Source organism: Peromyscus eremicus, chromosome 15, assembly GCF_949786415.1.
Source record: "Peromyscus eremicus chromosome 15, PerEre_H2_v1, whole genome shotgun sequence".
NCBI classification, from domain to species: Eukaryota; Metazoa; Chordata; class Mammalia; order Rodentia; family Cricetidae; genus Peromyscus; species Peromyscus eremicus.
In genome coordinates, this window is record NC_081431.1 from 31,809,712 (window position 1) to 31,832,195 (window position 22,484).

General features: G+C 41.9%; 1 protein-coding gene across 1 annotated transcript; it reads left to right on the forward strand.

The window, feature by feature from the left end:
* Window positions 1-1,756: 1,756 nt before the first annotated feature.
* Window positions 1,757-21,387, forward strand: LOC131925538 (dimethylaniline monooxygenase [N-oxide-forming] 4). The gene is made up of 9 exons (XM_059280908.1): window positions 1,757-2,070; window positions 5,649-5,788; window positions 7,145-7,333; window positions 8,317-8,479; window positions 10,554-10,696; window positions 12,613-12,800; window positions 15,690-16,042; window positions 19,934-20,003; window positions 20,694-21,387. The coding sequence occupies exons 2-9, from the start codon at window positions 5,657-5,659 to the stop codon at window positions 21,127-21,129; spliced, it is 1,674 nt and encodes a 557-aa protein (XP_059136891.1). The 5' UTR covers window positions 1,757-2,070; window positions 5,649-5,656; the 3' UTR covers window positions 21,130-21,387.
* The last annotated feature ends 1,097 nt before the right edge of the window (window positions 21,388-22,484 follow it).

The following is a 22,484-nucleotide window of genomic DNA, read 5'->3' on the forward strand; positions in this document are numbered from 1 at the left end:
CCACCCCAACTTCTCAGAGTGTAAGTTTGGAACAGGAAGCCCTGAGAAATCCCTCACTGCAACCAATGGAGTCTGGGAGGTCTGAAGACTCAGAACTTCTCCTGGCTCCTTTTACTCAGCAAATCCACTTTGTATTTGTACCTGGTGCTTCTGACCTGACTGTGAGGCAAGTTACAAAGCCACAGGGACAGAGTCCCCAAGCCCACCTAATGGTGCAACAGCCAGCCTGAGCAGAGGGGGAAAGAGAGCCTCAGTGACAGGGTCACAGGACACCTCAAGCCTTCAGTTCAGCAGCACGCCCATGCTGGCTCCTGGGCCAGAGGTGCAGCTGTAGACTGACTCTGCCTCTCAGAGCAGGGCAGATATCAGAATGAGGAACGCTCATGCTAGGTTCCTCTTGCTGGACCCACGGGCACAATACACACGTGCTCTCCTGGTTACCAAGGCAAATCCCACTGTTATAAGTGGTGCTTGCATTCAGAAATCACAGAGGGAAGTACAGCTAGAGCCCTAAAACGTATTTTACCTGCAAACTAGGGTGGTGGCATGTGATTGTAATCTCAGCACTGGGGAAAGTTCACACAAAAGGATAGCAAAATTGAAAGGCTACAAAGACAGAGAGCACATAGAGAGATCCTGTCTCAAAAGGAAGAAAGAAAAGAGCCAAGAGCCTTGAGATATTAGGCTCTTGCTCCCAAGTGACAGCATTTAGCTAAACTGAGCAGACCACTGGGCTTCCCAGTAGGGTCTTATCTATCCACCTTTATTCATGTTGCCTTCCTGACTCCTCCGCGTGTTTGCATTTCTGACTTCCGGTTCAGAAAATGGTCAGTGAACCATGGTGAAGAACTTCCTTCAGCAACAAGCCTAGATGGACCACCATCACTATGGTGGCTTGCAAGCATTGAGAGGAAGTAAGAACAAGCCCTAATTCCCTGGTGTTACTACCACTACTGCTTCCTCAGTCGCTCTTCTTGAGACCAGGTGAACGTCTAGAGAGGATTTTATGTCCTCAGTTTTTACAGCCCCCTCTGCTGACCCAGTCTGAAGGACACATCCACTTGTGAACCCTAAAAGTCCAGATCACAAATCTGTAGTTAGAAAATACCAAGCATCAGGCAGTGAGGGTACAAGTCTTTAATCTCAGCACTCAGGACACAGAGGCAGGCGGATCTCTGTGAGTTTGAGGCTAGCCTGGTCTACAGAGCAAGTTCCAAGACAGCCAGGACTACACAGAGAAACCCTGTCTCGAAGAAAAAGAAAGAAAGGGAGAGGGCAGGAGGAAGAGAGGGGGGAAGGGGAGAGAGAAGGGAGAGAGAGAACACCAAGCATAAAAAAAAAAAAAAATGTGGTGGCCTGGATTATTTTCTCTTTTTTTTCATAACTTCTATGTTGATTTAAGAAGAGAATCATTCTTAGAAGGTATGGCCACTGGTAGGTTCCCCATACTCCAGTCAATGAACCCATATCATTCACATACGGGCAGTACTAAGTGTACTTACGTTATCAAACTAAAAATGAAGCCATTATGCTGGAATATATTGGGAGGGTGAGGGAAGTTGGTGAGGAGTAGTGGGCGGATATGATCATATTTCACTGAATACATGTTAAAAAAAAGTCTCCAAGACTAAAAATATATAATTAAGACAGAGAATGAAGTCAGGGTGTCGCTAAGAAGGATGAGAGTTTGGCGCCCTCTAAAGGCAGCAATGATAACAGCAGGGCCTTTCAGTGCCCTGAAGTGCTCTCATCCAGCTGAGGGTGTGGGAAAGAGGCGGGACTCCTTTCTTTCCTATCTGAAAGCTGCACTCTGAGTCGTCACTCAGCCCTCCCCTCCCTGGAGACTGCGGAAGTGTCAAGTTCGTATTAACACAACTCCCTGTTGTCAACAGCATAGTAGAAGAAGCAACTGGCTTTTGTGTTAAACTGAGAAGAGTATGATCAAAATCTGTTGTCTTCTTAACACAAGGCTCTGAGATAGAAACTTCTTCCTTGCGTCATCAAACAAACACCACTTTTGGCTTCTCACCTTGGACTTTTGAGTCCAAGGATCTGCTCTTTGCTTGCCAGGTAAGTGCCCTGGATTGTTTTGCCTTCAAGAGGAAATTTTTCCAGAAACTGCTCTTGCAGAGGGTGAATGGAGAATGTGTTTTTGCAGGAGTGTGACTTGCTTCCGAAGCCTGTTGCCTGAGGTGAGGGCAGTAGAATTAAGGAGGACAGAAAACAGAGCATAGCTGGAGTAGGCCATCCAACAGGAAGGGTCCTGTGTCAGTCACAGCCATGGGTCCTTCTGTGATCCTACTCTGACTCTGGTCTTAGAATGATATACTTGGAAATGAGTGACACTTGGAAACCGAAACAGGAAAAGCACAGCAGAGCACAGTGATCTTGAGTCGGATGAGCTCATCATCAAATGGCCATCTCCGAGAAACCCTAGTTGATTCTACAATCCGCTAGTCGCATGTGTCTTTCCATATCTCCAAAGTATTTGCTGGCTGTTGAGGTATGAGGTGGAGTTCCGCGGTTGTACAAGGATCCAAGTTCAGAACTTTGGGTCCCCTGTCTAGCCAGAGAGCAACCCAGTATTTCTCATGTTTTAGCATTCTTTATCATTGACAGAGCTGGCACATGGTGCATTTTCTTAGCCCTTCTAGTTTGAATTCAGAGCTGGTTATTTGGCTCTGGATTTTGCTTGGCTGTTTGTTGGGTTTTGGGTTTTTTGTTTGGGGGTTGTGTTGCTTTTTTTTTCCTTTCTTTCATTTGTGGATTTGTTTTTTTATTCTATGAGTAATTTGGTCTCAGACACAATACTTCCAAACTTGATAGAAAGAGGAAGCTACTTTAACTGTACTTTTCAAGAATTTTGGCCAAGGTCGCATGCCTGCTTAGAGGCAGAAACAGAAGTAGAATTAAGGTCTTTGCATTTCCATCCCATGACCTTCCCTTACCGATATAAAGCACACTTTCAAATGACTACCTCCATCAGAAGATCATGGTACCTAAATACCAATATTGAAGTGTACAAACGTGCCTCTGTCGCTAATAATCAGCCCTGAAGAGACCGGTGCTGCAGTCCAGTTTTACCCCATGGCCCACTCTAGACTGGGAAAAGACACTCCACCAGGACTTTACCAGGGCCAACTGCTGTCACAGGACCTACCACAGGTGCTGTCTGTATGTCTGCCTCTCTCCTCCTAGTGTCAGGTCACAGCCTGGCTCGGTGCTTTTGTTATTCCTCAGACTATTTCTCAGATGTAGTCACTGAGTCTCTGTCATATTCCCACTCTCGGCTCAGTCCCTGCACCGAGAGGTCCCCGGGGCACAACAGTGAATGGACTCCTTTGCTGCTAGTCTATTCCACTTGCATATTCTTCACTTTACCAATTTAACTAACAACCCCTTCTCCTCAGACAGAGCAGAGCAGAGATCTGACAGCTTCTGACCTTCACTTAGTGGCCTAGTAATTCAAGTGTTCTTCTCGGTGAAGGCCATTTGTTCCTTGTTAGCAGCAATCCAGGTGTTCTCAACTCAAAAGAGAATCCACAGGTATGTTTGCCATGTTTTCATGTTTCCAAACTTGTTGGTAAAATTTGTCCACAGAAACACTCTCTCCTGAGGAGAAAGGGTAGAAGGAAGGAAACAATCATGTAGAGAATGAACAGCATGTAAATATTTTGTGATGGGTCCTTTTATGTAAATAATATGATATTGTTTACACAGTCCATTAACATAGGTATTTTTCTTATTTTACCAGCAGTACATCTGAGAGTGTTTTGGTCAGTTGTTGTTGTTGTTGTTGTTGTTGTTTGGAGGGGAGGCAAGTCAATAACTTGCCTTTTTTGGGGGGGGAGCGTAATCAAGACAGGGTTTCTCTGTGTAGCTCTGGCTTTCCTGGAATTCACTCTGTAGACCAGGCTGGCCTCGAACTCACAGAGATCCTCCTACCTCTATGTCCCTGAGTGCTGGGATTAAAGGTGTGGATCACCACCACCTGGCCAAAACTCTCGCAAGAGAAAGCATCTAATTGAGGGCTTGTTTACAGTTTTAGAGAGTGAGTCCATTATTATCATGCCAGGAAGCATGGCAGCATGCAGGCAGGTGCTGGAGCAGTAGATGAGAGCTACATCCTGATCCACAAGCAGAAAGAGAGAGACTCTGGGCTTGGCATGGGCTTTCAAAACCTCAAAGCCACCCCCAGTGACACACCTCCTCCAACAAGGCCACACCTCCTAGTCCTTCTAATCTTTTCAAATAGTGCCACTCCCTGGTAACTAAACATTCAAATATATGAGTGTATGAGTCCATTCTTATTAAGTAGCGAAGTTCAAACCTTATTTTGCTGCTTCTGAAGTCCATTCTGCTTTCACCCTAATTCACTCTAAACTAAGAGACTCCCAACTGAACTCAGTTAAAACGGAAGAGGTACAGATTTGGAAATACACAGTGAGTCAGGTATGGAGACACCCAATCTCATGGAAGGCTGAATACCAGTATGTTTGGAACAGGAAGCCCTGGGAAATCCCTCAAACCTGAGCAGAGGGGAAGAGAGAGCCTCAGCGACAGACAGGGTGGCAGAACTCCTCAGGCTCTCAGCTCAGCAGCATGCCCATGCTGGCTCAAGCACCAGACGGGCACCTGTGGGCAGACTCCACCTCTCAGAGTGGTGCAGATATCAGCAGTGAGGAACACTCATGCTGGGCTTCTTTTGCTGGACCTGTGGGCATCATATACACATCCTCTCTTAGTTCCCCAAGGCAAATTCTACTGTGACGAGCGGTGCATGCATACAGAGTTGCTTCGACTGCAGTGTGTGTATTAAGTTACTGAACATAGCCCCATTCTCCAAACTTCATATCTGAAAGCTGGAAACTATTACCCCAGGCTTGGTATTATCAATGTGATCAAACAGGTTTCGTGTACTTCTTGACTGATACTATTCTTGTATAAATTGCCCATCCATGTCAATTTGCCCAATTGGTATATTGTCTTATTGTTTTTTCCCTTTTATTGAAAACAGACTCTTTTCTCATACACATTTTCTTTTTTATTATTAATTTATAAGTTTATTTTACATATTAAGCATAGAAGTATTTTCTGTATTTCAAAATATTTTCTTTAGGTTATTAACTTTATTTTATTTTTAGAAGTTTATTATTTTTGTATATATGAGCATTTTACCTGCATTTATGTATGTGAAGCATGTGCATGAGAGGTTCCCAAGGAAGTCAGAAGAGGACATTAGATCCTCCAGGACTGGAGTTACAGACAGTTGTGTGGTATCATATGGGTGCTGGGAATAGAACCCAGGTCCTATTGTATAGTATTTAAGGGTCCAGCCTTAAATTTATACAAATCCAGAGGCCCAGGAGAGACACTACCATCGGGACGGGAATGAATCCAGTTGCTCAGAGCTCTTTCGTTCAATTCGTTTATTCGTCAGTCACCATCATTCAATCACCAGTTCAGCTCTCTCAGATCTCTTCATTTCCTTAGTTCCCTTCCTTCTCAGTTCCCTCAAATCTTCAATCCTCCCCCGCTCCTCCCGGGGCTGGTCTATATCCTATCCCAAACAGGAACACCTTATGTTTTGTATACAGTACAAGATTGTAGGGGTCAACCATACAAACCTTTCTTTGACCTTCACACAGAGCATACCATGGCCAAGAAAGTTGCAGTGATTGGAGCTGGTGTGAGTGGCCTGTCATCTATCAAGTGCTGCTTGGATGAGGGCCTGGAACCCACCTGCTTTGAGAGAAGTAGTGACTTCGGGGGACTGTGGAAGTTTGCTGTGCGTAGTTCACATCTTCCTATCTCAGCAATCATAATCCAGTCATGGGCTGCTTCTGCTCACTTGGTGATCCAAACAGGAGTTCACTGCATCAAGTTAAAGATGTGTGTGGTGCCATGATAAGTACTGTGTGGAGCGTAGTCTGAGATGTAAGGCGCCTTAGAAACAGGCAAGGCATAGGCAAGGATATGGAAAAGAGAATGGAAAAAAAGAGTGGAATCTTATAATATAAGATCCACATAGTTTGGAAGTTTGTGATGATTTCTGTACTTGCAAAATCTAAAGGTAGCAGAGTGCCACATCCTGCAAGCTGGACAGTCTTGGTAAATAAAGAGGATTATGCATTTGTGAGGATGAAGTTGGAGTAAAAGCAGTGACAATCCAACTCCCAGACCCTGTTTAGATCTTATGGAAGACTCATTCATTCAACATGTACCTATCATGTCCCTCTGCCAGGATACAATGGCACACAAAACAGGCAGGGACCCCACCACCCTCCACATAGTCGAGAAAAGGACAGAAACTCTAAGGAGGTTGTTGTAGTGCAGCATGAGAAGCTCTAAAGTTCAGGTCACCAGTTCTATGGGGCCCCAACAGTTACCTGCTGCAAACCCTTAATTAAGTCCTGGAAGGCCTTTAGGACAAAGTGACAGGAAAAGAAGAAACTTGAGAGAGAAATGGAGATTGGCTTCAGACACGTGAAGTTCATTAGTGCCTAGAATATAGATGCTTTTGCTATTTTGTTTGTGAGTGATAGAGATCAAGACCAGAGAGTGGGTTAAGGAATACAGGAGGAAACAGATGTTACCTGCCCATGATGAATCTTTCCTGACAGTTGAGATAGAAGGGAGGGAGAAAAGGCTAATGAGGGGGGCTGGGTTTTGTTCCTAATATTAGAGTCCTCGATATTTTTAATGCTAATGGAAAGAATACAATCAGTAAATATGCACAGAGTGTAATAAGGAAAACTATCAAGCAGTTCCCTAGAGAAAGGCAAGGAAAGAAATGTCCAGAGTGAGTGGAGGGAGTCACTATGACAGGTGAAGAAGGAACAGCCAGCCAAGACTGACTATGAGCTTTACATCTGTGGAATCATGGAAGGACAATTTTATACTGTTATCAGCTCATTTGTGATGGGGCAAAGATACTGCACTTAATTATTCCAGTCCCGATAAGGATGTCTTATCACAACAGCATGGGTGCCCAATGCTGGGTCTAGAACTCTTTAAAATTACAAATAGAATGCTAATTTCTCTGAACCCCCTTCAGTTGGACATCTATGAACCACCAAGGCAACCGGGGTTCTCTTCCGCTTTTTTCCTTCTTTCCTCCAGACTAATTATACCTTCACTACAGGAAAATTCCAAGGATGGGATGACCAGGGTCTACAAGTCACTAGTGACAAATGTCTGCAAGGAAATGTCATGTTACAGTGACTTCCCATACCAAGAAGATTACCCCAATTTCATGGACCATGAGAAATTCTGGAACTATCTTAGAGAATTTGCTGAGCACTTTGGCCTCCTGAAATATATTCAGTTTAAGGTAAGATAGTTTGGGTTATGGAAAGTTCATGAATGGAAGCTAGCCCAGTCAGTAATTGAATGGAAATAAGAATAAAGTAAACTTTTCTTTGACTTTTATCTTGATTTGAATAAGATAGGTAATTTCCTCACTGTTCCTTACTCAAATTATTAAAATACTGAATTTCCTGATTCCTCCTCTAAATGTCAGTCTGCTGTGAAGACACACCATGACCACAGCAACTCTAATAAAGGAAAACATTTCAATGGGACTGGCTTACAGTTTTAGGGGTTTAGTCCATTATCATCATGGTGGATCATAGCAGGACACGGCAGTGTGCAGGCAGACATGGTGCTGGACATGGGGCTGAGAGTTCTACATCTTGATCCACAGGCAGCAGAAGGAGACTGTGTGCCATACTGGGCATAGCTTGAACATCTGAGACTTCAAAGCCCGCCTCCATGGTGACACACTTCCTCCAACAAGGCCACACCCACTCCAACAAGGCCACACCTCCTAATAGTGGCACTCCCTATAGGCCAAGCATTCAAACACGAGTCTATGGGGGCCAGTTTTATTTAAACCACCACACTCTCATTTAGGATGCAACTTTGAATTTTTTCCTGAGAATAAAGTAAGAATAAATCTATTTATGAAACCCATTGCGAAGAAATGACTACAACTCTCAACATACAAAGTATGGTAGAGGAGAGTTTGCTTTCCTGGCTTTTCCCAATGCATCAGGAATTATAATTCACTTCCTTCTCACAAAGAAAAAAAGTCCTGCTTTATCCTTTCAATGAAGGGATTCAGTTGTCCTACATCCTGATCCACATATGAGCACCTGTGAGAATATGCATGTTACTTAATTTCTCTAAGAATGAGACAACTGATATTTACAAACCTTGTTTAGATCATCAGTTGATCCTACTTGAAATAGCAGGTACTTATTACACCAGTCACTGTGTAAGAGTCAAAGGAAGTTGTTTGTCTTTTGCTTGTAGACTACTGTGTGCAGTGTAACAAAATGCCCAGACTTCTCTGAAACTGGCCAGTGGAATGTTGTCACAGAGACAGAGGGCAAACAGGCCAGAGCTGTATTTGATGCTGTCATGGTTTGTACCGGGCAATTCCTGAGCCCCCATTTACCTCTGGAGTCCTTCCCTGGTGAGTCACTTCTACCTGAGATCATCAATACTCTTTCAGTTCTCCTAGAAGAAAAATGACTTGCTCATAATTGAAAATACTTCTGCAGGCTTATAGACAATGTTTTTGTATTTGCTTGGAAATTATATGCACAAAATTACTTTAAATGGTTAAAAAGTACTGTTTTGTGTACAGTTTTACGATTTATGTACTAATATAAATGCTGTGGTTGGAGCCTTATCATACATGCCCACTTCAATATAGTGATCAAATAAGACTTAAAGTATCAGATCTGTCATTTTTAAGAAGGCTTTAATTTGGGGAGTTGAGTCATAGGTCATTTGAATCAGAGCTGGTCTATTATTTAAAAACTTGAAGTAAGAGAATATAAAAGCTTGGCAGATAGTTTTTAAAGAAAATGAACCAGAAATTATATATTTAAATTAATACATTCACTCTTTAAAATTGCCTATTACACCTCTCAGATTAGGGTGCTTTGAAATCCCCTTTGAAAACAGTTCAACACATTCTTTTCGACATACTCGTGATTGGCAAACCTTCATCTTTGAGGTCATAACCAGTTATTTAGAAAGCTGGCATCCACTCAAATTCAGGTGTGACAAAGTTAGGGAAGTGAGGATTACTAAAATGTAATAAAACTGCTCCTGTTCTGCCAGTTCGGAGTGACCTTGAAAGCAATTAGTGAGCAAAGTTTTGAATGTTTTCCTTTATTTTTTCATACGTTCTTGTGATCATAGTATTTGTTGTGCATCATATACACAGTGTTTGTGGAAGTGCCTGTGTGCAGATGCACAAAGGTGAGAGGAGGCTGTTGGGTACCCTGCTTTATCACTTTCCACCTTATTCCTTTGAGACAGGGTCTCTCGCTGGCCCTCCCGCTAGCCTGATGGACAGCAAGCCCCAGGAAGCATCCTGTCTTCACCTCCAACAGCACCTGGGTCCCAGGCATAAGTGAGGCCATAGTCAGCTTTTCACAGGGGGTCTGGGGTCCAAACTCAGATCATCATGCTCGCATAACTCTTGCCCACTGAGCCATCTCTCAGAGATCTTATAAAAAAAAATCAATCACAAATAAATAGAATATTCTATTCAAAAAATATGTTTACTTATAGAAATCAAATGATAATTCAACCCATAATTTCTCAAGAAGCAGCATTCAAAATGGTGTCTGGGTTTGAATTCGGACTGAACTCAGATGGATCGTCAGGTTTGATGGCATGTCCCCTTAACCCACTGCACCCTCTTTTGACTCCTCATCAATGTTTTTATACATGTCCCTCTTTGATTAAATTTATTCTAGGCTATTTTGTTGTAGCTATTATATGTGGAATTGTTTTATTAATTTCTATGTCAGAACTTTTTCCATCGATATACAGCAATAATACTGATTTTTGTATGTTGGTTTAGTATCCTACAATTTTGCTTAATTGGTCTTCTGTGAGGTTTCTTGGGGGGGGGGAATCTATGGTGTTTTCTGTACAGAAAATCATAATATGTGCAAACAATGAAAACTTCCTTCTTTCCAAACTGAATGGTCTTATTCCTTCCCTTGCTTTACTGCTTTACCTAGGAATTCCAGTAGTCCACTGAAAAGTAGTAATCACAGGCACCTGTGCTCCAACCTAGAGGGTACAGGGAAGCTTTCAGTTTTTTCCCATTTGATATGATGTTATCCATGGGCTTATTTTACAAGAACTATATTATGTTCATGTATATTCACAGTGTGCATACCACAGTGTCCATACAGACTTCAGAGGACAAATTGCAAAAGTCAGTTCTCTCCTTCTACCATTGGTTTCTGGGAATCAAACCCAGGTTGTCAGGCTTCTCAGTAAGCATCTTAACCCATCTTAAGCCATCTCTCCAGCACTGATCGGTATTTTTAACAAGGCAAGTTGTAAGAGGTCTGTACTTGGGCTCACTGAATTCCCGGAAGTCTTGTTCTTCACGCTTCTCCTTCCTTAAGTAGTGATACAAGCAACATGTTTCTGGGTTTCTGGGACTTCCCTATCATTGTGTACTGCAGAATTATAGCTTAAACGTTTCAGGTCATTTCATCCTTCCCTTCCCTCAGGAATCCATAAGTTTAAAGGGCAGATCCTACACAGCCAGGAGTACAGGATTCCAGATTCCTTTCAGGGCAAGCGCATCTTGGTGGTTGGTCTTGGGAACACCGGAGGAGACATCGCAGTGGAGCTTAGTAGAACAGCAGCTCAGGTACACTATTTCTAAATCAGTGTCTCCACTCTTATCAGCATGGGTAGTGCCTACAGAGAAGTTATCAAGACTGTAAACACCTTTCCAATTGGTAAATTATGTTGGCATGAGGTAAGTGAGGAAAAACCCCAAAGTTACTCTTGGTCTCCTATTTCAGGAGAGGTACTTTACACAACTTGACTATGTCCAAAAGACTCCAGAAAAAACTATGTGAATGCCTAACCACAGGCATTGTTCAAAAAATGATTTTTAGGGGACAAAACCAATTAGGCAAACTATTCCACAGAAGGCAAAGCTCTCATTTACATCCTTTCTCCTTCTTTCCCTCTCTTTCTCCCTCCCTCTCTGCATCCTTGTCTCCATCTCTCCATTCTGCACACCTACTCTCTGTCCATCTCCCCACAACTGTTTCTTACTTTTCTATATTGAAATAGGATCTCACTATGTAGCCTCACTAAATTTCTTGCTTCAGACTCCCAAACTCTGGCATTGCAGGTGACCAACACCTAGCCATCTTTCTTTTACATAAACCCTCTGTAATTCTGTCAAAATCCCATGTTAGAATCTAATGGTAAGCTTGTTTGCCAAATGCTTCTGAATTAGGGTTTATATTGCTGTGAAGAGGCACCACGACCACAGCAATGCTTATAAAGGAAAACATTTAATTGGGGTGGCTTACAGTTTCACAGGTTTAGTCCATTATTATCACATCATGGCATGCAGGCAGACATGGTGCTGGAGAAGAAGCTAAGAGTTTCTACATCTTGATCTGCTGGAGTCTGTGTCTACACTGGGTGTAGCTTGAGCATAGGAGACTTCAAAAATCCACCTCTACAGTTGCACACTTTCTCCAACAAAGCCACACCTCCTAATAGTGCCACTCCCTATGGCTTATGGGAGTCAATTAAACTCAAATTACCACAGACTCCAACACTTCTACTAGAAATCAGATCTGTTCTTTGTTTTAATATAGAAGAAATCTTCAATTTTTAAGTATACATGATGATTTTAGAAATTCTAAACAACTCACAAGTTAGAGATCTATTTCATGTGGATATATTATAGGAAAACTATTAGATCTCAAAAGAATAGATTTATATTTAATTTGGTTACAATTCCTTTTCTAAACCTTTTGGTTCTCTATTATTCATGTGTTTTTAAAAAACACTGCCAGCTGGGCGGTGGTGGCGCACGCCTTTAATCCCAGCACTTAAGAGGCAGAGCCAGGCGGATCTCTGTGAGTTAGAGGCCAGCCTGGGCTACCAAGTGAGTTCCAGGAAAGGCACAAAGCTATACAGAGAAACCCTGTCTCGAAAAACCAAAAGAAAAAAAAATTGCCAGACCAGAGCCTAGAGAGCTAGCTCAGTCACACAATTAAATACTTGCCACAAAAGCATGAGGATCAGTGTTCCATCCTCGGGGCCCACATAAAAAGCCAGCATATGTGTACTGCTGGGGAAGCAGATTCCTGGGGCTCACTGGACAGCCAGCCTAGCCTAATATTTGAGCCCCAGGTACAAATGAGAGATCCTGACTCAAAAGAAACAGGTAGATAGCTTCTGAGAAATGACACCAGAGGTCGACCTCTGGCCTCTGCACATATTCACACATTCACATATTCACACTCATTCACACATATCTGCACCCATCTATGCCACAAACACACATAGAATCACCAGACAAACATACTGTACTCGCAAATATTACAATCCTATTTTTATAATTCTATAAATGATATGTTGAAGATACTTAACATATATAAATCAAGTGATGTGTTTTTAGGATAATTATAGCAACAAGAACATATGGTCACATGTAATCTATGTTAGAGAACCAGGATATAATTTGAAACGCATCAAAGAAAAAAAGACTTCAAAATGTTGGGCATGTGTTTATCCATCTTGTTTTTCTTTCAGGTGTTTCTCAGCACTAGAACTGGTGCCTGGGTTATAAGGCGCTCTTCAGGGGGTGGCTACCCTTTCAATATGATGGTAACAAGAAGATGGTATAATGTGATTATACAAGTTCTGCCTTCGTGTTTTATAAACTTTGATAAACAGCTGCAACTTAATCATGAGAATTATGGATTAAGAATTGCAAAAGGGTATTTAAGTTTTTATTTCATGGGAAATCTTTAGTTCATTTTCACTATTTTTACTAATATGTATAAATTTCATGTATCAGTGAAGTTTCAGACATGCATACAGCACCTACCATTCAAAGATAACCTTTTTTTCTCCATCCTTCCTTTCCCTGACATCTTTCCCATCTCTAGTAGTCACTATTCTGATCTTAGCTTCCAAATATGGAAATGAAAGTGCAATACTTACCTTTTTATTTTTATTATATATATATATTGGTTTTTCGAGACAGGGTTTCTCTGTGTAGCTTTGTGCCTTTCCTGGAACTCACTTGGTAGCCCAGGCTGGCCTCGAACTCACAGAGATCACCTGGCTCTGCCTCCCGAGTGCTGGGATTAAAGGCGTGCGCCACCACCGCCCTGCTTTATTTTATATATTTTATGTAACATATTCTTTGAGTTTCTCAGTTTTTTGTAGCCAGAAGATTCCATTCTTCTTTAGGCTGAAAATACTCCAGTGTGTGTGTGACGCTTTGTTGATGAGCATTAAGGCTTAGCTATTGTGAATAATGCCACAGTTAAAATGGGCTTGCAGATATCTCTTTGGAATGCTGATTTTACTTTTGGATATATACCCAGAAGTGAGATAGACAGAACATATGACAGATCTAGTCTTAATTTTTGTTGTTTGGTTAGTTTTCATTGTTGTTTTAGAACATCTCTATGCTGTTCTTCATATATGGCTGGAGAATAATTTACATTCCCACCACAAGTGCAAGTATTCCTTCTTTTCCATATTTTCACCTACATTTTTTTTAGAAAAACAATAGCCATTCTAACTGGAGTGAGACAGCATCTTGTTGTCAGTTTAATTTGGGTTTCTGGTGGGAAATTTTAAATCAACATTCCTCATACTGTATTATTCAGAACTTTACATGTTCAAACACTACAGCACTGTCTTAGTTTTTCCTGTTATAAACTTATTTCCCTAAGACATATTGAGGAATATTATTTTAAGGTGTGTTACTTTGGTTTATGTTGCATTTGTTTAACTCTATGAAGTTATGATACTTTGTCTGTCTAAAACACCTGATGGTCTAATAAAGAACTAAATGTCCAATAGCAAGGCAGGAGAAAGGATAGGCAGGGCTGGCAGGAAGAGAGAATAAATAGGAGAAGAAATCTGGAGGGAAAAAAGATGTAGCCAGAGAAAGAGGAGGACTCCAGGGGTCAGCCACCCAGATACACAGCAAGCCACAGAGTAAGAAACAAAGAAAGATATACAAGAATAGAAAAGGAAAAACCCAAAGGCAAAAGATAGTTGCGGATAATTTAAGTTAAGAAAAGCTGGCTAGAAAAAAGCCAAGCTAAGACTGGGCATTCATAAGTAGTAATAAGCCTCCATGTGTGATTTATTTGGGAGCTATGTGGCAGGCCCCCACAAAAGAGTAAAAACAGCCGGGCGGTGGTGGCACATGCCTTTAATCCCAGCACTTGGGAGGCAGAGGCAGGCGGATCTCTGTGAGTTCAAGGCCAGCCTGGGCTACAGAGCGAGTTCCAGGACAGTCTCCAAAGCTACACAGAGAAACTCTGTCTCAAAAAAAACCAAAAAAAAAAAAAAGAGTAAAAACAAACAGCAACAAAGACATTGCCCACAAAGTTCCACAGTAGTTCTTGAAATAGGCATATTCTCTGTCTCATAAGAACAGTAGTAAATTCACAATGCTAGAATCAAGTTAAGGATGAAAACTTTTCTTTCCAATTTGAAGGAATTTTAATTTGGCTTTGAGGCATCTTGAAACTGCAACTATCCAGAAATACAATGCATGTAGCATCAGTGAACACAGATGGTTGACTCTCAATATGTGTGATAATAAATGTCTCGATTGACCATGATTAGAAATGTGAATTCCTAACAGGAGTTCCTTAAATAATGTATCTTAATATACTACTCTACAGAATTATATATTGGGAAGAAAAAAACTTTGAACTTCATGTGATGTCATTAAATGTGATTATTATTATGTATTATTAATATATGCCTAACTCAAATATTCTTTAGCAACATCTATTTTAAATTACAAGAAAAACAAGTGGCAGATGATAATGTGAGCTTTCAATTTTGTAAAGACCACATGTCTGATGTGATTGTATAATGATGAAAATAGCCATCCGTGTAAATAGATTAATAGTTTTTATTTTTAGAGAAATAGTTTCTTACTGATTTCCTCTTGACCTAATATAACTTCTGGAGACCTGAGTGATGCGGAATCCTAAATTCATCATCAAATCATTAGTTGTATACTCTACCTTTATACTTTAAGCATCTCTGTGCTATGGGTATAGCTCAGTGGTAAACCACTTGCCTGGCATGTGTGAAGCCCTTGGTTCAATCTCCAAAGTGGAAAGGAAGAAATAAAGGAAGAAAAAGAAACAAAAACACTGGTCTAGAAGTGAATTCCAATGGATAGAATTATAAATAAAGTGCTCGTGAGATTGCTTGGGGGTAAAGTCATCTGCTACCAAGCCTGAGAACCTGAGTCCAGTCCCCAAAACATGCAGAAGAAAGAACCAGCCCCTGAAAGTTTTCCTCCTTCTCCCTCTCTCCCTCTGTCTTTCTATGCGTGTGTGTGTGTGTGTGTGTGTGTGTGTGTGTGTGTGTGTGTGATATTTTTTAAAAGGGAATTGTAAATCAACTTAGGAAAGAGTCATTTTCTACATACCTTCTACAAAGAGCAAAGAGACAGTATGTTCTATAAACAGTGATTGTTTATCAGATTGCCAACTTCAAATTAGATACTGGTCAACTCACTTCCTTCACTTGGCAGATAATTTAATTCAACTGACTGAAGAAATCATTTGCAAAAGTCCCTTGTAGGTAACTATAGTGAATATTTTTTTCCTCTGCCAAAGGAAAAAACCAAACTTTATTGTGAATGATGAGCTACCAACCTGCATCCTCTGCGGGAAAGTCACTATGAAAACCAGCATAAAGGATTTTACAGAATCCTCTATCATCTTTGAAGATGGGACAATAGAAGCCAACATTGATGTAGTGATCTTCACTACAGGATATGAATTTTCTTTTCCTTTCTTTGAAGAACCTCTCAAAAGCCTTTGTACAAAAAAGATCATGCTATACAAGCGCGTCTTTCCCCCAAATTTGGAGAGACCAACATTAGCCATCATTGGCCTGATCAGCCTCACAGGATCTATCTTAGCAGGCACAGAGCTCCAAGCACGATGGGCTACAAGAGTATTCAAAGGTATGTTTGCTCTCTTTAAACACAAATGCTATCAATTGAATCTTAAAATTAGTGCTCTGCCTTTTACCTAGTCAAACAGACATGAGCTAAATATAAATTACTAGAAGCAAACTTAATGAGCAATTAATCATATATGTGTGTGACAGCATAAGAGTCGTGCTTAGGTCATTCTATCTGACTGAGGGCAAGCTGTGCTGATTCTGTGGAGGGGATGAAGTTACACAACAGAGTTGTGTAGTGGGTAGCTGAATTGATCAAATTGTTTGGATTAACTGAAATTTAAAGATTCCCATTCTCCTCTAGTTCAGTCTTACCATTTGTCACTAAAAGCCAAATTTTATATTGCTTCCAAAGAATGATATTGAGATAATGCATCCTGTGAATAAAATCAAGATCTTAGGAGAATGGCTGCTAGGTGTGGCAGAGCACTGCTCTACACTGCAGCCTAGAGCCTGAGCTATTTGCTAATCACAGACACCTCCAATCAGGTAACGAAAGATCCTTGGCTTCACCACAGAAAAGAATTTCAGGATGAGCCAGTATGAAGCAGGCCTGGAGTTTTTTAAACAAGGCTCTTGGGAGCAAAGTAAGGCACATCTTGGCTTTTCAGACAAGTGTCTTTACAGTAGCCATCTATAGTGGGTCTTTTAGATTCTTAAGTTTCATCCTGAAGGGCTGCAGGGGAGCCTGAATGAACTCAGAGGGTAGGACCGATGCCCTGGATAGAATTATAGCTGATAAGGAAAAGCTCCAGGTCTGAAGACTCACAGGGCATGTTTTAACTGTCTTCTCTTTGATCTTCGCAGAAAACATCTAGGAAAGAAGCAAAGCCATTCTTCAAAGTAGCACAGGTTTAGGCCTTAAAGCATGACTTGTTTCTATTTTACCATTCTTTTCTATGTTAAAGGAATCTTGTGTCTATAAGCAGCTTTCACAGCAATTATTAATTGTGCTGGAATTCTTGATTCTCATTTGGTGAGAGGCTTCAACCAGATTCCACATCCCCATAATTTTCCCTGTTTTCTATCCTCCTGTCTCATAACTGTTCACACATGCTAATGAAAAATATTTACCCTCACTCGCTGTCAGTTACCGCTCCGAGAAGCTAAAGATACCGGAGATGCAGCTTGTGCGGTCCGGTCCCAGCACTGAAATTCATTAGCTGTGTAAAGACCTCTTAAGATCTCAGGTTCTTCATCTATATAGTATTTTTTCTCAAGGTTATTTTAATGGGTACTTTCTACAAAGCAGTTAGCAGAGTACTTGAGCCACCTTGAAAACCCACTAAGTGATAACTGCTGCTCTTACGGTTGGCATCCTACCACACAGTTAGGTTAGCAAACGTTGTAAAGACTGCATCTGTGTTATTTTTTATATAAAAACAGCATTCACATTTGGGCCAAGCAGGTATCCTTAATAAATAAAAAACAATCACCAGTAATCACTGTAAACTGAAATAGCACACCAGCCTCACTTGAAAACCTGTGCTTGTGGCTGAAGAGATAGCTCAGAGCCTACGAGAACTGTATGTTCCTGCAAAGAACTAAGGTTCAGTTCCCAATTCCTATATGGCAGCTTATGACCAGTTTTAAGGGATTCAGCACATACATGTAGGCAAGACACTCATACACATAAAATAATAAATATTTTTAAAGCAGCCTGTGCTCTTGTAAGTTCATAATATTCCATTTATACTTATTTATTTGGTTATTTATGTGGGTTTGTCTAATCTGTGTTTTGTAGGGCTGGAATTTGAACACAGGGCTTGCATGGGCCAGGCAAACACTCTACCCCTGAGCTACATTGTCAGCATTTTTTTTTTTTTGGACACAGGCTTTTACTAGAATTTCCAAGCTGGCCTTGAACTTGTGATCCTCCTGCCTCAGACTCTTGAGCAACTCAAATTACAGGCCTGCACCACAAGGCCTGACTGCAAACACGCTACCTGAATGAAAGGAGGGGGCAAGACAAGTTTAGAAGATCCTTATATTGCAGGAAAGGAATCTGAACCCTTCATTAAATTATCAAAAATCTGTATTTCTTTAAAGCCAATTAAAGTGCTTTCACAGCACTATCCAATTACATTAAAACCACAGAAGACCCTTCAATACCTGGTGTTGTTTATGCATAATGAGCTGTAAAATACTTATTAAAATGATACAGTTGACAAGACACAGCTTGATTGGCTCATACCACATCAGTAATTGTGTGGTCCACTGGAGAGCTTCCAAGAGGCACCTCAGCAAACAGTCTTGCTAGTTTTTGACAAGATAATAACAAAACCATGGCAGAAAACACAGCACAGAGCTGCATCAGACCTTACTCTGAGGATAATGCACCACACTCTAGGGTTGCCACTTGGTACCAGGCAGGACAGAACTGGCCAGAACAGGATGGAGGACAGAGTGGATTCTCAAGGTCACCAGTAGCCTAAGTCAAGTAAGGGAAGCTGGGGGATTGTAGCGGGGGGGGGGGGGGGGGATGACTGTTTCACATAAAGTAGGTAAGGGTAAAGTTCCAGAAAACCAAAGCGACAGAATGAGATTTTAGACCCTGGGAGCTGGGCCACTAGAGAAAGGTCAGAGTCCATGCAATGGGCTAAAATTAAAATGAGCAGGGGCAGAGTTCAAGTTCTGCACCTGTCCTACAAAGGAGGTTTGTCACCACTCTAGAAGCAGTGGGACCTGGGAGATTAGAGCCAAATAAATAAGGCAGACTAAATTCTCATGCCAGCTTTATTCAAAACCTCAGACAGTTTATACTCTGAGGGTTAAGAAAGGTCACATAGGCCTGTGGCGGTGGTGCATGTCTTTAATCCCAGTACTTGGGAGGCAGAGGCAGGCAGATCTCTGAGTTTGAGGCCAGCCTAGTCTACAGAGTAAGTTCCAGGATAGCCAAGGCTACTCAGAGAAACCCTGTCTCAAAAACCAGAGAGAGAGAGAGAGAGAGAGAGAGAGAGAGAGAGAGAAGGGGGGAGGGGGAGAGGGAGAGACAGAGACAGAGAGACAGACAGAGACAGAGAGAGAGAGAGACAGAGAGAGAGAAATCACATGAGTAAAGTTCTCATGAGTTCAGCTCTATGCAATCACAAGGACAAGCTGCACGTGGCAAAAGAAAAATGTTTTTCCCATAGAGGTATATAAATGATCATTTAATTGAATAACAGCAGCAATCAATAATGAGTAATCTAAAGTAAACTCACTCCTATCCACTACACCTGAGAGGAGCATGAAAACACATTCCAAGAACAATTCCATGTTTTGAAGAAACTCAGGTCACAAGACTCTCGTTTTCTTGGCGTGTTCTCACAAGCACTCGGTTTTCTCCTTACACTACTCCATTCCTGGGCCATGTCCCAACAGAGGTGGTCCTCACAACACACCCGAGAGAGCTCCTCCAAGGCTGAGACTGACCACCCAGGAGACTTCCCAATAACAAAACTACCTCCTACGACACATCTGACCTCGCAGGGTTCCAAGAGTGGTGACTCTAAATGTTTCCCTTTAAACAACTAATGGCTTTAACACACACACACACACACACACACACACACACACACACACACACACAAGAATCATACAAGAGTGTTACACAATATTATATAGCTTGTGTTGAGAGGGAGAAGGAGGGAACATGACAGTGGATGTGGGAGAACTCCAGCAACTGCTGGAGCAGATGTGATGTCTGGTGTGGCTGGCAGAGCTGAGCGTCTGAGAACCTGGCAATGACGTTCCCTACTTAATGGGATTTTACCTCCAGGAAGTTCCCTGTGTACTGCACTTCCACACTAAATTCTGAGGCGGGAGCAGAGGGAGGCCAGAAATAGAAGATGCAGAACTTAAGAAGAAGGAAAGCTAATGTCTTTACTGTTGCTTCTGATCTTCCTCCTAGGACTCTGTAACATACCTCCACCCCAGAAACTGATGGCCGAAGGCACTAAAAAGGAGCAGCTCATTAAAAGGTATGAAGTATAGCTTGCTATGAGGGAAACATCAGTAAATGCTGTTCATCTACCTGTGACTCGGCGCATTTGACCCTGTCTTCCTGCCTCACTTTCACGCAGCCCCAGGAAATCCCACCTTGCAGGCTGAGTTTCATCTGTATTTGCTCAGTCTCCTCTTTCTTACCCCTTAAATTTGATGAGCCCCAAAATTAGATCTCACTCCCAGATGGCCTCATCCTAGCCTGTAGTTTTAAATAGCATCATATAATTGTGGTGTCTGTATATGAACTTTTTTTTTTGTTATGTTACCTAGGCTAGGCTTCAACTCCTGAACTCAAGTAATCCTCCTGCCTCAGATTCCACCGGTAGCTGGAATTATTCCTTTCCCTGTCCATATAGGAAATGCTTTCTGATCCTGTTCATTCATTAATAGCATCTTATTTGGACAGACCTGGCTTAAGCATCATGTCATTCTTATGTTCTAAATGCTTTCCTTTTTACTTCCTATAACAAATTTGCCCTCACAGACATGCTTGCTAACTAAACTCCCCTCGGTCTTACTTTCCATCATAGGAAAGCATTCCCAAAATAAAGATTGACCCTAATATAGCAGTAACAAAGTGGTAGGGTGAGAAGGAAGTCTTGTAACTCGGGAAACGCAGAACAGGGGGTGGTTAATGGATATTATTTATCTCTTTTTGCCCATAGGGGTGTGATTAAAGACACCAGTGAAGACAAACTTGACTTCATTTCCTACATGGATGAGATCGCTCAGTGCATAGGCTCAAAACCCAATATCCCACTTCTGCTCATCAAGGATCCAAGACTAGCTTGGGAAGTTTTTTTTGGACCATGTTCCCCTTACCAATACCGCCTAACAGGCCCTGGAAAATGGGATGGAGCCAGAAATGCCATCCTGACCCAGTGGGACAGGACCATAAAACCAATGAAAACCCGAATTGTTCCTAAGTCCCCTGAGCCGACCTCCCTGTTACGTTACTTAAAAGTTTGGGGGGCACCTCTTCTACTTGCCTCTCTTATACTTACCTATAAATCATCACTTATTCTTAAACTGGTGCAAGACAAACTGCAAGGAAGGGTTTTCCCTAACCGTGTGCTGTGGTTCATCCCCCAGAGTCCGTGAGTTGATCTCCAGTGTGACAATGGAGGGAGTACCCAGGGCACCCTCGGTGCTGCTCTCAAATACTGCATCAGTCCATAGGGTGGGTTGTCATAAAGCAAGGCCCCCTCTTGTTTCATCACTTTTTTTGTGCATGTATTTGCCCTTCAACCTTTCTACCATGTAAGGACCACAGTACACATCTCTCACCAGAAGCTGCCACTATGTCCTTGAACCCTCCCACCCCCAGAGCCATGAACAAAATAAACTTCTTTTACTTTATTCGGTGTATGTATTCTGCTGTGATGATGGGAAGTAGTCTGAGATGCCTAGCTACTGGTTGCTGAGGATTAATATGATTCGTTGTGAAGGCTGCATCAAGTCATGATAGTTCCACCTCAAGTGACTTGTGTATGCCTGCTCTTTCTCATCATAGATTCCAAGTTGAGGTCCAGCCATCTCTTGCCAAAATTCCAGGATTTTCTACTTTGGTCTCAGTACCTTCATTCTCATATTGCTTTCTAATGCAGAGTCTACCCCTCCACCTAAAGTTGTTCTAAACAAACGTATGATTACTATTTCTAACAAGGTCCTGGTAGAAACAACTTGGAACTTAAATTGGCTTTTCTGTGAGTTATTTACTTTTGTGTGTGTGTGTGTGTGTGTGTGTGTGTGTGTGTGCGCATAATATGGAAAGGGCAGATGTGTGCCATGGCGTATGTGTTGAGGTCAGTGGACAGTTTTGCCACAGTGGTTTATCTCCTACTTCTATATGGGTTCAAGAGACAGAATGTAGTATGCCAGGCTTTCAAGGTAAGTGCCTTTACCTGCTGAGCCATCTCACCAGCCTGTGAAGTTTTAATATAGAGATCATGTTAAAAGATGTGGGCAGTGGAGGGAAATTATAATGAAATACCTACCCCACCCCCAAGACTGGTAACAATGACTTTACTCTCCTGGAACCTGAAGAAGCAAAGGAAGAAAGTAATCATTAAAATGAAAAATATCTACACAGAAAGAGCCACCTAACACTTGCAGTATCCTTCAGCCAGGCGATAAAGACAAAACATGGTGACCCCCAAAAGTCAAAACCTGAGGGGAAAAAAGTCTCTTTCTTTACTGATCAATCCCTTGGCAATGTTCCCCAGTGGCCGAATCCAACCAAAACCCAGAGGGCAAGTATTGGTGAAATTATTAACACCACTCCACATAGTTAAAAAGAGATTTATTTAATGGCGTAACTTACAAATTAAGGGATAGGTAGGTCCCGGGGTCTGGGGAAGGTGTATTGCAGTCCAGCGGTGTTTTCTGGAGCTCTGCTTGGCCCACCTTTACCGTCCAGGGTCCCGGAACAGAGCGAGAGCGCAGCCCATCCAGAT

Excerpts from the sequence above, each read along its gene's own strand:
- LOC131925538 (XM_059280908.1), top strand. The coding sequence starts at position 5,657 with ATGGCCAAGAAAGTTGCAGTGATTGGAGCTGGTGTGAGTGGCCTGTCA. Across the intron at positions 16,043-19,933 it reads GGCTACAAGAGTATTCAAAG|GACTCTGTAACATACCTCCA; the intron begins GTATGTTTGCTC and ends TCTTCCTCCTAG. Across the intron at positions 20,004-20,693 it reads AAGGAGCAGCTCATTAAAAG|GGGTGTGATTAAAGACACCA; the intron begins GTATGAAGTATA and ends TTTTGCCCATAG.